The following is a 15,374-nucleotide window of genomic DNA, read 5'->3' on the forward strand; positions in this document are numbered from 1 at the left end:
AAAAGTTATTAACTGGTGAGAAATCGTAATTGGGTTAAGCCCATAGGTTAGGCCAAACAATGTATCTTGTAGGCCTAGGCCAAGTATTTTATTACAAACCAAAAACGCAAAATGTTGCCAATAATCTGCTTCTAGTTGCAAAAAAAAGATACACAAACTTTAAATAACCCTGTCTAAAAACAATGATTAATGTATGTTTTACAACAAATTTTGTCCCAAGTTCTTAAAAATATAAATGAATTATTTTCTATCTAGTGTCATCAACCAGTAGTCTACACTGAACATCTTGATATTTGAAAACGTATGAATCTAAAAAATATCGTGGTTTTAAACTACATCTCAAGGGCGTTTTATAGGCAGTAATCACCGATAAAAGAAGTCATGCAATGCTTCTGATCAGCTCACGGGGGCGGCAGCACGTTCGGCCGTGTCGCTTGCGTTAGCCGGAAACAAGCGAAGAAGAAGTTGCTTTCTTCCGCTTGCTTGCTAGCTACTGCTGGGAAGTAGCGACACAATTTTCAGGTAATGTGAATAAAATAGCCGTTACATTTTTCATAGCTTTCTAATTGCGTGTGGAGATGGAAGGGGACGCAATACGATAGCGCTAGTTCTGGGTGTGTTTAGTCGATATTATGAAAACGAAAGAGTGAAAGTTGTCTTTGTTTTGATTTGTGTTTTCGAAAGTCTGGCTTCAATGTTGTGTTTTTCATCGTAGGCCCTAACTGTTTTGATGTAGGATTTCCGGTGCTGTGTCGTTGTCAAACTGAACAGCTAAAGACTAACACCGTTATAACGTTATATAATTATCCTTCTCATGTGTTAAAAATTATATGTGCCAGAAATGTCTTCTCGTCACCTCATAATCTACACTTCTGTACTCCTTAAGGAATATATCATAATGAGTTATGCAGAGAAGCCGGAGGACATAACAAGGGAAGAGTGGATGGATAAACTCAACAATGTCCACATTCAGAGAGCGGACATGAACAGGCTTATTATGAATTACCTTGTGACAGGTGAAGTGCCGATTTATTTGTGATACTTACATTTGGCTCTCAGTTTGTCAACGTGCAATGTTTCAATTCGGTTTTTGTCCAACAGAGGGTTTCAAGGAGGCAGCAGAGAAGTTCAGAATGGAGTCAGGGATCGAGCCCAGTGTGGATTTGGATTCCCTAGATGAAAGAATCAAGATCAGAGAGATGATCTTGAAGGGACAGATTCAGGATGCCATTGCACTGATCAACAGTCTGCACCCAGAACTGCTGGATACAAACCGTTACCTCTACTTTCACCTACAGGTAAACTTGTGATTCATGGTCATTTTGTTTTCATCTCGTCTCATCATCTTTGTTTTTACTGGAAAACTTACCACTCCCGTTATTTTCATTCCCGTGGCTCTTTTTTGCGTGTGCAGCAGCAGCATCTGATTGAGCTGATTCGTTTGAGGGAGACTGAAGCGGCCCTTGAATTTGCTCAGTCTCAGTTAGCAGAGCAGGGCGAAGAGAGCCGAGAATGTCTGACCGAGATGGAGAGGACACTGGCCCTGCTGGCGTTCGACAACCCCGAGGAGTCACCTTTTGGAGATCTGCTCAATATGATGCAGAGACAAAAGGTAAGGTCAAAGTATATAAGTAAATCTCTGCCGAGTCTCGGGTTACACTTTTACCAACCTTATTTCTATAGAAAGTACATAGAATAGATCATTTTAATCTGTGTAAAACCTGGATTTTACGATAACACCAATCAATGAGTGTTGTTATGTTTTCTGCTGCATGCGGGAGCTGTCTGATGCAGCATTTTGCAGACTAGTTTAGGATTGGCGGCATTTCATTTTCAAATGTATCGAATAAAATGAAATTCCTATGAAGCTCTATGTCTATACATTTTCCTCTGTTAAATAATGACCATGTAAAAAGCAATGCCATGTTTATGTCTTTGCCTTTCAGGTCTGGAGTGAAGTGAATCAGTGTGTGCTAGACTATGAAAACAGAGAGTCAACACCCAAGCTGGCCAAACTTCTGAAGCTGCTTCTTTGGGCTCAAAATGAACTTGACCAAAAGAAAGTGAAGTATCCCAAAATGACAGACCTCAGCAAGGGAACCATTGAAGACCCCAAATAAGGACCCACAGTGAAAACATACCACAACAGGGCACGTTTCCTTTATCTATTTATACCCCTCAACAAACTGACTCATAGAGAGCTCAACCTTTTCTTTTTTGTAAGGGTTGCTTTTTGATACTTTAATAACTTAGAAGGTGCAAACTGGATTGATGGCATTTCAAAATGACTTCTCACACTAAAAGTAACATGCAGACCATTATTTTACTTGGTATAATTATTTACATATTTGTTTATGTAAAATGAGTTCACTAGTTTTTCTGTCTGTTGGCAGGGAAAGTTGCTTGCATAAGAGGACGTGAATGAAGCCTAAATTAGGCTGTCACTTTTGGTGTGTGACCACTAAGAGGGGGCGAACTTTGACGTTTCAGAAAAAAAAATGTTTGCTTAATGTGCACTGCCACACATACACACAAACCTTTTTTTCTTACAAAACACAAATATTTCAGCTATAGTCTGTTAGAAAGTGATCTATTTGATGGCACTAGGCAAAGTGAGATACTCGGGATGTTTTGAACTACTGTGAAATTGAAAGTTAAATTCAGCTTTAGACTCATAATGCTTTATTGCTTGACATTTTACAAATATGCTGAGATAGAGGAACACATAGTCACATTGCAGTAGCATATAACAAGTGGAACAGGGCAAGATTTCTGCAAACTGTGACTGCCCAAGCATAAAAGCAGCCTGAGATTCATACTGTTATCAAATATCACTGATTATTAAAGATGTGAATAAATACATCTATGTCCACAGACATGGAGAAACTTTACAGATGGATTATTTACATGTATAAGTAGCTCTTTTTGCTAAATTTGATGTGCTTTTTTGTTTTGATGGGATATTATTTTGCAATAAAAGTTCAATTTTAAACTGCGCAAATCAGATGACCTCGACGCTTGGTGTGTTTTTAATTCTGGAAATTAAGAGTTTGTGCAGCAACAGAGGAAAGAAGTAACTGGGTAAATGTATTCAAGCAAATCAATTAAAGTAGGTATGATGTCTGGTTCTAACTTGTTTGAATGAAACTACCTAAACTTTGTATCCTTAACTAATAATATTATCCTAAAAAGTGTAGGTTGCAGGTTGAGTTATGTTTTTTGATTCTTTAAGTATATTGATGCAAATTGCAAGTTAGATTTCAGTATGGCATTGGGCCAAAGTGGGAACTTTAACTTTTACATACACAGCTGCACAGTTTATTCTACAGTAGAGCAGTTTATTTTATAATTTAGATCAATGTATTGGAGTAAAGAAATTCAGTATTTCCCTCTGAGTTGTTGAAGAGGAGGTGAAAAAAAAACATTTATAGAGGGAGTAGTTGAGTGGGAATACATTTAGAGACACTGAAACACAACTACAAGTTATGCATCATGGGGTCCCTTCAATAAAAGTGTAATTGCAAAATAAATAAAGTATTAAAGTAAGCACTGACTGAAAAAAAAATGACTCGTGATCAACATACAATTTACCCAATCTTATTGGAGTAGCCAAAAACTAAGTTCTAATTTACAGACTGACTTGTTTAAGAAGTTAAAGATTGTATTGACTGCTAATTTAGTGAATCATATTGTGTTAAGAACCATTATCTTGTGCTTCTAAATGTATGAAGGGGGATATCACTCTGAATCACTGTCATAAAAGCAGGCCTTTAAAGAAGTAATGAAATACTTCCATACTTATATTCTAACACTGTAAATAGTTACTTTTATTGAAGAAAAATACCTGGGATTCCTTAGTTACAGTGGAGCTTAAAAATTGTGGTGTCACTTTAACTTGAGGAAGAGATGTGAGTGCATTTTCCACCATCACACTGAGAGCATCTAAAAGTTGTGCAGACTGCAGAGTCTTATGTAACGACGCCTGTAAACTCCAACAACCAGGGGCAGATGGACTATCAACCTTGTAGGCTCTGACTGCGCAAATTCTTCCTCACGGCAGCTTCTCCTTAGCACGGGCTCCATCACTTCTTCTTCATCATCATCCGGCGGGGACGGGTCAGGAGGAGACTACATCCTGGTGCTCCACGGAGGCTCCAAGCACAGACACATTTTCTATAATGCATAGTCATGATGGGAGAGGGGCCGGAGCCAGAGGCGTCTCTCCGGCGTTGTTTTAAATGATACCGTAATGGATGATTTGGCGGACTAGGCAGGTGAAAAGCGGGTTTAAGAGAGAGAAATCACTTCCTGATTAACCCTACCGATCAGAAGAAGAACTGCGCGGCCAAGAGGAGGCTGGAGAGAAAAACTGACACGTGGATTACCCCTCCTCGGGCTTCAGAAAAAACAAGAGCTCCATACGGCAGCCCAGCTTCGTGATCACATCAGCCCTGTTCCCATGAGTCCACTCCTTGAAGTTATGGATTAAAATTGTAGAAAACCCCGTGATTTGATCGCGCTTTTACTTTCTGAGAAGGTCTTTTTTTTTTTTTTTTCCTTCCTCTGTGATCGTACAGCTTTTTACTTTTTCTGACGGATCGACCGGAAAAAAAAAAAAAAAGCCGACGCGGTTGAGAGGAGGCTGCTGTTTCCTTGCGTTGAATGGCAGTAATTCAAAAATATGGCAAGAACTATAGTCCAGATTTGGTCTGTCACAAGGACAACCACCCGCCGGACAAGATCGGAGACAATGGGTGTCACAAGAAGTGGCCTGAACACAACACCAACTGGTCCAGGTAACAGATAGATTGGTTTAGTAAATACAGACTTGATGTTGACATCAAACTTGTTTTTTTTTTGTTTGTTTTTTTTGGTGTTAACTATCTTAGCTGCTCGAACAGATAACATGTATCTCCTCAGAGGCTAATAATGTTCGGCATGTTGTCAGTTTAATCACTATTGTTCCTGTTTAGTGTCTTTTCCTGCATCATTAAACATCCTTAGTCGTGTAACCAAAGTGCCTTTGAGTCAAATGACACGTATCATCTGTGGCCTTTCATGGCTCATGCCACAGAAGTCAAAAAGTTTGTGGACAAGGAAGTAAGACTTTATCAGACGTGCCATGCTCCTAAAGTTATTTAGAGAATAACTTAAGACCACAGTTTACCACACCAAACAATCCCAGACCGAAATAATGAGTTTAACTTGAGTGTAGAAGATCAACAAAGAGGCCCTTTAAGGCCATGTTTGACGTGCTTAGAGTGCAACCATCAATGATTTATTTGGTTTGACCAAATTCTTCTGAATGACTTTACCTTCTTTGGGTTAACTGAGCCGAGCCGATTAAAAAAAATAATAATAATCCACACATTTTCATTTTGTCTCGACCCATACCCTGAGCTCACATCTTTTCTTTGATGACTTATTTGCCCTAAAACGCAGAACAGATTTAACTGAAAAAATAGTCTAACATGATCCTCACTTTAATGAGGATAGAAGTCAAGTATGGCTTATGTTTAATGTTCTAAGAGTGCAGCCGTCAATGGGTTATTATTTGGTTTTGCACCTTACTATTCAAGTAATTTACATACTTTGGTAGATATTGCATTTAAACTTTTTCAGTTTAACCTAAAAAATAACTAATAATATCGTAACACTGATAAAAAGAGAAGCTGCTGGTGCGAATGGTGGCGCAGTGGTTAGTGCGCTCGCCCCATGTATGGAGGCCATAGTCCTCAAAGCAGGCGGCCCGGGTTTGAATCCAGCCTGTGGCTCCTTTCCCACATGTCATTCCCTGTCTGTCTTCCCATGTCTCTCCCTGATTTCCAACTCTATCCACTGTCCTATCCCTCCATTAAAGGCACAAAAATAATAAAAAATAAAAAAGAGAATCTGCTTATGCCCATGTTTAATGTTTTTAGAGTGCAACCAAATATGAAGCTGTACTTCCCTCCCCTAGTTACATAAGACATCCCCTGTCAGGGGGGGTTTTAAGTCCAAAGTTTCCCTCCAAATGTTGCCTTCATTCAACCTCACTCAGTCCTCTCTACTTCCCTCCTGTGCAGGCCGGTGGCGAGGGTGTGGACGGTGGTGCTGCTGCTCGGGACATGCCTCCTGTACTGCGCCCGTGTGGCGATGCCCATCTGCGCCGTCAGCATGGCGGAGAAGTTCAGCTGGAGCAAGAGGGAGACCGGGATGGTGCTGGGCAGCTTCTTCTGGGGCTACTGCTTCACCCAAGTGTTCGGAGGCTACGTCAGTGACAGGTGGGGAAGTAATAAGGTCAAACAGTCGTATAGTGAGTCAATACTTGGTGAAGGATGTTACAATGTCTTGTGTCTACACTGATGACGGCTGATGACAAGGACGCTAACACTGCCACATGACATCATGGCAGGCAGTGACGCAAGCAGCCTATTTGTGTGTGACATATAATACAGCGCAGACAGCCAAATGATTCCTCTGTATTTTCATATTGTTAACTCTTGAAGGCCCACGGTGTCATAAAAATAAACACTGCTTATGTCCATCTTTGTGCAGCACCCTATCTTAACTTTGAGTTGATAAAAAGCATAACCATTCAAGCTTAAACAGACAGTTTGAATTCTGTTTCCTTAGGGTGGGAGGTGAGAAGGTGCTCCTGCTGTCTGCAGCGGCCTGGGGGTCGATGACAGCCTTCACCCCGATCCTGGCCCACTTCTGCTCCCAGCCAATCCTCTCAATGACGCTGGCTCGCTTCCTCATGGGCCTGTTGCAGGGTGAGAGCGACAGCTCTTGAAAGAGTTTGAATGAGATTTATTACAATTTTAGCTTTCTCTAAATAATGTATTGTGTGATTGAATATGCACTTAGTGTATTTTCTGTTAACCCTGCTTATTAAAAAGCTCTTTTTAGGAACAAAAACGGATCTAACTTGACAGACAACATTGCCCTAACTGTATTTTTTTAAAACCAATTCAGATCCTTGACCAACATGGTACCCTGTGCACAGCCTTTACATTCTCAGGTGCGCACAGTTGCAGAAACATGGCGTAAAGAATAAATCAATAACTTTAATTTAAACTGTCGTGAGCTACAGATAAAAGTGTTACAGGTCTGAAAAATAAATCAAAAAATTCCATGGCACATTAAAAATGACCTTACTGTAATTTTATTGTGAGCGAACAAAACAACACGTTTCGCCTGTAGCTACAGGTGAACCTGAGGAAGCTACAGGCGAAATGTGTTGTTTGAGTTACAGTAAAGTAACTTTCTGTTGGCGACCGGTTTGACCTGCAGCATGTACAATTTGTGGCGTAGTCATCTTCCCTTTGTCTTTTGGTTTTTTATGGCCTGGGAACAAACAAATTACTGTGTGTGGGGTGATTTAGTAGTGTCTTCATTCACTTTTGTCAACAAGCTATTGTTTCACGACACAGGTGAGGACATTCCCAATAATAAATGTTGAATTTGTGATTAGGTGGTAAAAATCCTTCCTCGATTGCCGGGTTTGTTTTCTGTTTGACACTCTCTATCTTGTGTTTTGTGTCCTGGTTTTAGGAGTTCATTACCCCTCTCTGGCGAGTCTGTGCTCTCAGAAGGTGGTGGAGAGTGAGAGAGGCTTCCTAATGAGCACTGTTGGAAGTGGCTCCTATCTGGGGTGAGTCAAGTGTTGTGCAATAGATGGTATGGACAATCAGGGTTTTTTTTCTTAGAAAATGACTGTCAAGAACACAAAAAGGAGGGGTTAAATTAAAAGCTGTGTTTCTCGTGTGACAAAATCACTTCAGATAGTGTTTAAAAAGTAGTGCTTGATGATATGTATGCACACATTTGTTCTAACAGCTTCAAGTTCAGACTATCTCATGTGAGACCAAGAACTTGATGTTGAAACATCTTGTTACATGGGTGTGTCTGCGACCTGTCATGTCTTGTTATGACCTTGTTTTTTTCAGCACTCTGGTGATTGGAGGGGCTGGCTCTCTCATGTTGGACCTGTATGGCTGGGAGAGTGTTTTCTATGTGTCTGGTCTGCTCTCCGTCCTGTGGGCGTACTGCATGTGGAAATATCTGCTCAAAGGAGAAGGTAAGAGAGGCTCTTACAGTGTGGACTCTATCCACTCTATCGCTGCTTGCTGCTATCTCGTGGCCGCTTATTTGTATAATTGGAGTCTCTTGTTTGCTGACCTCACCTTTGTTTGCAGGGCCTATCATCACCCTGGAGTCCCTGGGAAACAGTGGAACACAGTCCAAACTTACCAAGAGACATTGGTTACGGCTCCTAAAACAACCTGCAGTCTGGTGAGATAAAGAGAAAGAAGTGTGTGTTTGTTTGTCCGTGTGAGAGCGCATACATAGACAATAGACATTTCATTGTTTTAGGAACATTAGTTGCCCATTTAGAATTTGATGCAGATAACATATTTAAAAGAAAGTTAGGACAGTGGCAACAAATGAGTGTAAAAGTTGAAGAGGTGATGCTTCAGAGGGTTATACATGATCCTGTCCCAGCCTTTTTGATACATGTTGCTGGCACAGCACAATGGGCTTACCGATCTCTTAAAACAACATTTTTTTTTTTTTTGTAAAAGGATTTCATTCAAACAAACAATACAATTAAAAAACAAACACAAGTTCAAGTTTTGAATGAAAAGGAGCAGAAAGGAGACTAATCATATATAATCTGCCTCTCTTTCACAACACATTCATTAACAAAACATTTAATAAAAAAAAAAATCTCAATTTCAACATTTGACATGTTGCCTTTGTGTTTTTTCGATTAATAAACATCATCACTTTCGATTTTCTATTAACATTTACCACAGTGTCACCACTTTTTTTTTGGAAATGCCATTTTATGGGAATAAAGGACAAAATAAGGGATATTATATTTTCTATTCTTGAAAAATGATTTAAAATGAAGAATGTAAAAATGTATAAAAACACATCCCTCTTAACATGCCACAACTCTATGTGGTTACTTCTGTAATAAATCAATTTTCTGAATTATTTAATGTGCCAGATTTGGGAATAGTCAGCCTAGTCTCTGGTTGCCTTATCCATTAGTATGTCTGAGATATTGACTTCTTCCACGTCTTTCCAGTCTCTCCTAATGGGCGAGATATTTTTATACTGAATGCAGCTCATTTGCTCATCGCTGTGACAAAGAGAGAGAGAACCTCTGTTTCTCTTTAAAATGTAAGATATCCACATCAAGAATGATAAATCTAATGATGGTGTGACATCTGTGGCCTTAAAATGTTTTCAAACTCTTGAAGCTCTCAAACACATTAACCGGGCTAGACCCCAAAACAATTAGACATAAAACAATGGATGTTAAACAAGAGGCACAGATACAGGCTCCTGTCAAATCCTGAGACAGTGTTCAAATTATTGGGAAATCATTTTTCTACAACACTTGTAAACCGTTGATCAAACTTTGATAGTAATAAATATGCATTGCACTAATTTTTTCCGTTTCTGTCTTTTCTCTCACTGACCAGTGCTGTGATTGTAACGCACCTTTGCACAGCGAGCACTTTTTTCACTCTTCTGTCGTGGCTGCCAACCTTCTTCAAAGACACTTTCCCTGAAGCCAAGGTATCCATCTTTTCATCCTGTATTGTATCACCTTTTTGGAGATACAAATACAAAATCTAAAGCCAAAAGTGTCATTATGTATTAAGACTCACAGCTGTGGCTGTACTTGATAACAGTCTCAGACAGCTAACACACTCATCTTAAACAGGTATAACATTAACAAGTCCATTGAGTTTGTCAAGGACTTAAATACGCTAACATTTGCCAATTAGCGCTAAGGGCAAAGTATAGCTTTGGCTGATGGTACTGCTATTAGTATTGCTGGTAAGGGGGAACCCGAGGAACGGTCAGGTGATTAACAAAGTAATTATGATGCATCCTGTGAAAAACATGAATGAACAAACATGTGGGGCCAGTTGGCCTAGCCGATGTAACCTTTTCCACAGGACAAAAAACAAATTAGACGTGCAGGTTGAAAAGTTAAGAGTTTGTCAAAGTTGCTAGAATTAATTTTCATAATTGAAATCATAAGAATCATGAGATAGTATTAGATAATAGTATTGCCTTAAATCCATCCTGGAAGTTGCTCTAGAGAGCTTGTCAGTAGATCACCAATGTCAGTGGGTGTTATCCTCTGGGTACCAAGAATATCCCGAAAAAGGGTCCATGGATGGAAATCCATCCACTAAATGTCGCTTTGTTTTATTTAGCACCAGAGTGATAAACTGACTGACCAAACCAGTTAAAACCAAACAGTCAGACAATGACCTTCAAACTGCAAGAACTCGATCTTCTCAATGTCTCCTGCTGTTTCTGGTCAAGTCATTTCTCATTGTGTTGTCCCTCACAGGGTTGGGTGTTCAATGTCATTCCCTGGTTGGTCGCCATCCCCTCGTCCCTCTTCAGCGGCTGCTTGTCTGACCACCTGATCAGTCAGGGTAGGGCACCAGGATCACATAGAAGTATAATTTATTTAAAAATCATGTGCCTGTCCTAACTTATCTCTTGATCCACGCAGGCTATGATACAGCCTCTGTGAGGAAGTTGATGCAGGTAAAAAAAAAAGGACATTTGCTTTATAATTGTTTGTGTGGTATTTGTTAAGTGTCATTGTTGAATTAGTTCAAGGTGTGTACTTATTTCCTCTTGACAATTGTATTGCATTTTGGTAACTGTTTAACGTGTCTGTCTTTGTGTGCGTTCGTTCCTCTGTTAGTTTTTCTCCATGGGTGTGTCCAGTATATTTACCCTTCTTCTGTGTGGCACCACCACCTTTCCTTGGGCTGTAGCATTTGTGTCAGCCACCATGGGTCTCACCACCTTCAGTCACAGGTACTGACACTGAGACGCTCCTCATGCTTGTGTTTCAGATTTAAATGTGGTGTTCCCCAGGGGTTACACTCAGAGTTCCTTGTTTTGTGTTACCATTTTGTTTCATACCCTCTCTCTTTGTGATAGCAATTTAAACCATTTCATTTGTTTCTGTAACGATAGCACCACATAGCAGTTTCTTACATGTTTGACTTGTACACATTACACCACTTTTGTCTTCTTTTTTTTTTTATTACTCTGAGGCAATTCAACACATGTAACTCAATTAAGCACCTTCTATGATGTAATAGCTAATGTGCATTTCTCTTATAGCGGTGTATCAGTTAATGTACAAGATCTTGCTCCTTCCTGTGCTGGAGCTCTATTTGGTGAGTTAAAAAACACAAAAATTTCAAAAATTCCATAATAAAGTTTTCTTCATTTTTTTTATTAAAAATGTCTGTTCTGTTTAAATTTTAAGTGTGTGTCTGCCTTTCTTTTTCCAGGTGTTATGAATACCTGCGGTGCTTTCTCAGGTGAGTACGGATGTCTTTGTTGAGTCTTTCATCAGTAGCAGCTGATGTTTAATGTTTTTCTTTTAATTTAGTTAAACATGTATCAAGTAAAATTATTCATCCACTTCTTTAAATTCAAACTTTGAGATGATGTGTCTCATGTCAATCGGGCCCGCTCCTATGAGCCATGCATATTTCATCAAGGGAGGATAGTGGCGAGTCTGTCAGATGAATAAAACAGAGGAGCAGAGGATGACAGTTGGTGGTCCTGTGAGGAATGTGAAATAAACTGTGACGTTTTCTCTGCGGAAAACTCAACAATCACGTGTAAAAGGCTGTGAGCTTTGTGGTAAAAATGCTTTTAATGTGCGTTTGCAGGGGTCCTGATGGTGTATTTCTCTGGGTATCTCATTGAGTCGACAGGCTCATGGGCGACTGTGTTCGCCCTCATCACCACAGTGAACCTGCTGGGTCTCTGCACATTCCTGGCCTTCGCTGAGGCCCGACGGGTCGACATTGACTCCGGTAAGGTTCGCCACCACAACATTCACATCTAAAGCATCTTGTCATCAGAGGGACTACGATGCTGTTCCCAAGAGATTTCGGGCAACCAGCGGCTCAGAAGACATTGGAGAAGTACACAATGGATAAGGTGGCACACGGTGAAATCCTGGGTGTAACATCTGGAAAACTCTTACTGGCTCTTTGTCTGGATGAGAACTTCCTGCAATAGTCACTTCAAAGCACACAACAGAGCTTGCACAATGTTACTGAAAAATCCTCTGAAGCTAGGGCGCTGAATCCTAGAACAACACAGCTGTGTTTGAGAATGTTCACGAAAGTTCAGGGTGAATCAGAAAAAGGTTACAGGAAGAAAAAAAAAAAAGCACTAACACTACCTCCAGGTCCCAGCTTGTGCAGCACGTGGAGGGTAAACAGTCCCTTGTTTACCTTTGTCTTTTGCTCCAGAATGTGTTACTGACAGTCAGAAAAGTCATGGAAATCTAGTGTGTTGTCTGTGTGTGTGTTGATGGAGCTTTGCGAGTGATGGATGTGTTAGTCCGAGAGCTGTGACAGACCAAGGTGGTGTGTTCTCACCCTGAAGAGATGGTGGTGGTGGGGGGGGGGGGGGGGGCAGCGTGGCCACACGTGGGTGATGCAAGGAGAGTCCAGCCTTTGTTATGTGAAGTCTTTTATTAGTACGCCCCACTCAGCCATCACTGAGAGCAGTGTCTGAATGACAGCTCATTACCCAGCTGCTAATTACTCCGCGGGCGCTCTAATGTCCTGTACCATTTACCTTCTACAGTCCCCATCGCCATGGTTACAAGCTGTTAATATTGTTTTAGTTCAAAGGAGGCGAGAACGATCTACAAGACTTTTACTGAGTGCGCTTGTACCCGCTTGTCATCATGAATAATGTGTTTCGAACAGGAAGACCAAAGGTTGTAAAATATTTCTATTTTCTTTCAGTGTGATTGCATGTAATATAAAATACCTCACTCAATTGTCTTGAGTACTTATATATTTATTTGGCTTATTTTTTTGTCAATTCCATTTTTTATTTGAAGAAAGAAATGTATTCAATGAGGCTACAGAAGAAATAAATATATTAGAAAAGATGGCAGAAAATCAAAGTTATTTATTAAAATTATGATGCAGTATAAATAATCCTTTCTCTTTAACTTATTCTTCCTTTCTGTTCTGCCGTCCGAGAAGCCTGGTTTAGTGAGAGATAAATTGGTTCATATTATTTTTCTTCCAACTTGTTCTGCTCAAAGATCCACTTGTTATGGCACTTGATGTCCTTGTTACCGTGGCGCTAGACTGGAAGTGTTGTAAGTGTCTGTAAAGGAGATAGTGAGCACAGGAATCCTTTTTCTTTGTGCTTCCAGATTTAGTGTCTGTCTTATGACAATTTTACATCTCGGACTCTTCCTGACTTTGTGAAAGTTGTGTAAATGATATCAAGGGTTCAGGACCAGAGATTAACTGGAGAACATATTTAGTGTTGATGTAACAGCAAAGTAAGTAGCAACATAAAGCTAGCTGCATAGCTTCAGCTGAGTGTTCAGGTGACTTTTTTTTTTTTTTTTTAGAATTGAGCTTTGGTCGACTCTTCACAGCACAATTTAACAATTAGGTGATTTCATTTTCAATCTAGACGGTCACTTGACAAGTGAACCTTGAATCTATGCATTCATTATTTTGTGCCTATTTTAAGCTATGGGAGACGAGTACAATATGCACGCCGTGGTCACGCAGTGTCTTTCATTGGTTATTGTCCATCAACATTTTGCCTTCCTTGTACGAGTTTTGTTTCCTTCAGTTTGACTTCACGTGCAAAGACACATTGGCTCTTGATCTATGAGTTGTTTAAAAATGACTTGGAAAAATATCCTTTGGTTGCATATTTTTCCAGGACACATTTGATTTCTGAAATATCATTTATTGTGATGTTATTTTCATCGTCATCATGGTTAGTTGTGACAAAATATTATTAATTGTATTTATTTAAATCTTTGCTCTCCGTCATCTTTTTTTTTACATCAAACACATTGTGTAAGAAATCACAAATCTACTGACCATATAGAATCATTCATTATGATATTAAAAATTAAGTGCATACCAAAGGTAAATGTGATTCTGTATTTATTTTTGTTTGGTAGTGATAAAACAGATTATGGGCTGCAGCCTTCGACAAGTTATTCAGCTTTTTTTGTCAAACCAATGCCCCACATTCTTCTGCCGTTTTACCCACTTCAGCAAATATATGTCATTTCACCTGCCTTCATCTCCAGCCTGTCCCTTTTTTTTGGTTAATGTGTTAACATTCTGTAAAACTTACGACTTCATGTAAGATAAAGCCGCAGTTCTTTTCGCCAGCTTCCCCTGAAAGCTTTCTGACGGATAGTTTTTGATAACATCCAGGATATGTTTGACAAAAAAAAGGTATAATAATGCAGTATTCTTATGCTTTTAAGATATGTTGTATTTAAAAGCCTGTATTACTTTTGAATAAAAATATATTTTGTCAACATTTGTGTGTACTTTTGTTATGCAGCGCAACAGTTTCAGCATGCAATTCCTTTGCAGAGCCACAGAGGGGCAGCACTGTATCAGTGATGAGGAGAGCACATGGTGTCGGCAGGCCAGCAAATTCAAATATTTTCTTTCATGTAGAATCAATGGACGCCTCCTTGGTTGCAGCCCCCTGAAGTTTACAGAGAACTGACTCTTTAAACCTTTTTGCTCCCAAGAGCACTGTTATACACCCACTGTGTATGCAGCCGAAGAGTGAAGGTTTTCCTGCTATTAAACATAAAAAAACATGTGTCTTTACACTTAATTTTACATGTGGATTGCTGCTTAACAGGCTCTGGTGCAGGTCTGTCCCGTTCACACCAGCGGCTCACAGGCTGAGATCCTGAGTCGGGGCTAGAAGGACGTATGTGGTGGCACCATATGGCAGGATGCTGTGTGCCATGTTGGCTAGTTGGCAGTGCCCACGTGTGAACGGCCAGACGCTAGTCAACCAAACCCACTCCTTTTTCTCCTGGGACCGAGCAGCTCAGGTTGCCATGGAGATGTGTGGCTTGTGGCTGCTGTGGCGATGCAAAATAAAAGGGAGGGTTCACAAGTGAGTGAAAGTAACAAGTCAGATAGAAGTCAGCAGAGAGTTGGCAGTAGGTTTTGGCTTTTTGAAGTGCAGTTCATAAAGAGGGAAAAAAAAAAAACATCCTGGGTGTTAAAGAGGTGGTCAGTCACTTAATGGAGTGCTCTCCCTGACAGAAAATGATGTTGTAAAAGCAGACATAATCATGATGAGTGGCCCACTATTTAATTAGCAGAGATGAAACAGTGTAAGGGGAGAGCAGAGGAGAGGACAGGGGAGATAAACCCTCCCCCAACTTGTCAGCTGGTTAGAGTAACCCAGTAAAGGCAGGGCCCCATCACAGAGCCAGAGATACATGTAAATGAAATCGCCCCATTAATTAGTAATTAACATCAAGTTAATGACATTTCACTGTG

The 15,374-nt window shown here is 40.1% G+C and overlaps 2 protein-coding genes across 2 annotated transcripts; both read left to right on the forward strand.

Moving 5' to 3' along the window:
* The first annotated feature begins 419 nt into the window (after positions 1–419).
* LOC132989467 (glucose-induced degradation protein 8-B homolog) lies at positions 420–3,004 on the forward strand. The gene is made up of 5 exons (XM_061057125.1): positions 420–522; positions 887–1,016; positions 1,102–1,298; positions 1,415–1,612; positions 1,947–3,004. Exons 2-5 carry the CDS (start codon positions 899–901, stop codon positions 2,118–2,120), a joined length of 687 nt encoding a protein of 228 aa, XP_060913108.1. The 5' UTR covers positions 420–522; positions 887–898; the 3' UTR covers positions 2,121–3,004.
* A 1,187-nt stretch (positions 3,005–4,191) lies between these two features.
* Positions 4,192–14,382, forward strand: slc17a9b (solute carrier family 17 member 9b). The gene is made up of 13 exons (XM_061057124.1): positions 4,192–4,796; positions 6,066–6,263; positions 6,616–6,755; positions 7,537–7,636; positions 7,932–8,062; positions 8,181–8,277; positions 9,480–9,576; positions 10,367–10,454; positions 10,535–10,569; positions 10,733–10,848; positions 11,161–11,216; positions 11,334–11,363; positions 11,721–14,382. The coding sequence occupies exons 1-13, from the start codon at positions 4,663–4,665 to the stop codon at positions 11,897–11,899; spliced, it is 1,401 nt and encodes a 466-aa protein (XP_060913107.1). The 5' UTR covers positions 4,192–4,662; the 3' UTR covers positions 11,900–14,382.
* Positions 14,383–15,374: the final 992 nt, after the last annotated feature.

Source organism: Labrus mixtus, chromosome 15, assembly GCF_963584025.1.
Source record: "Labrus mixtus chromosome 15, fLabMix1.1, whole genome shotgun sequence".
NCBI classification, from domain to species: Eukaryota; Metazoa; Chordata; class Actinopteri; order Labriformes; family Labridae; genus Labrus; species Labrus mixtus.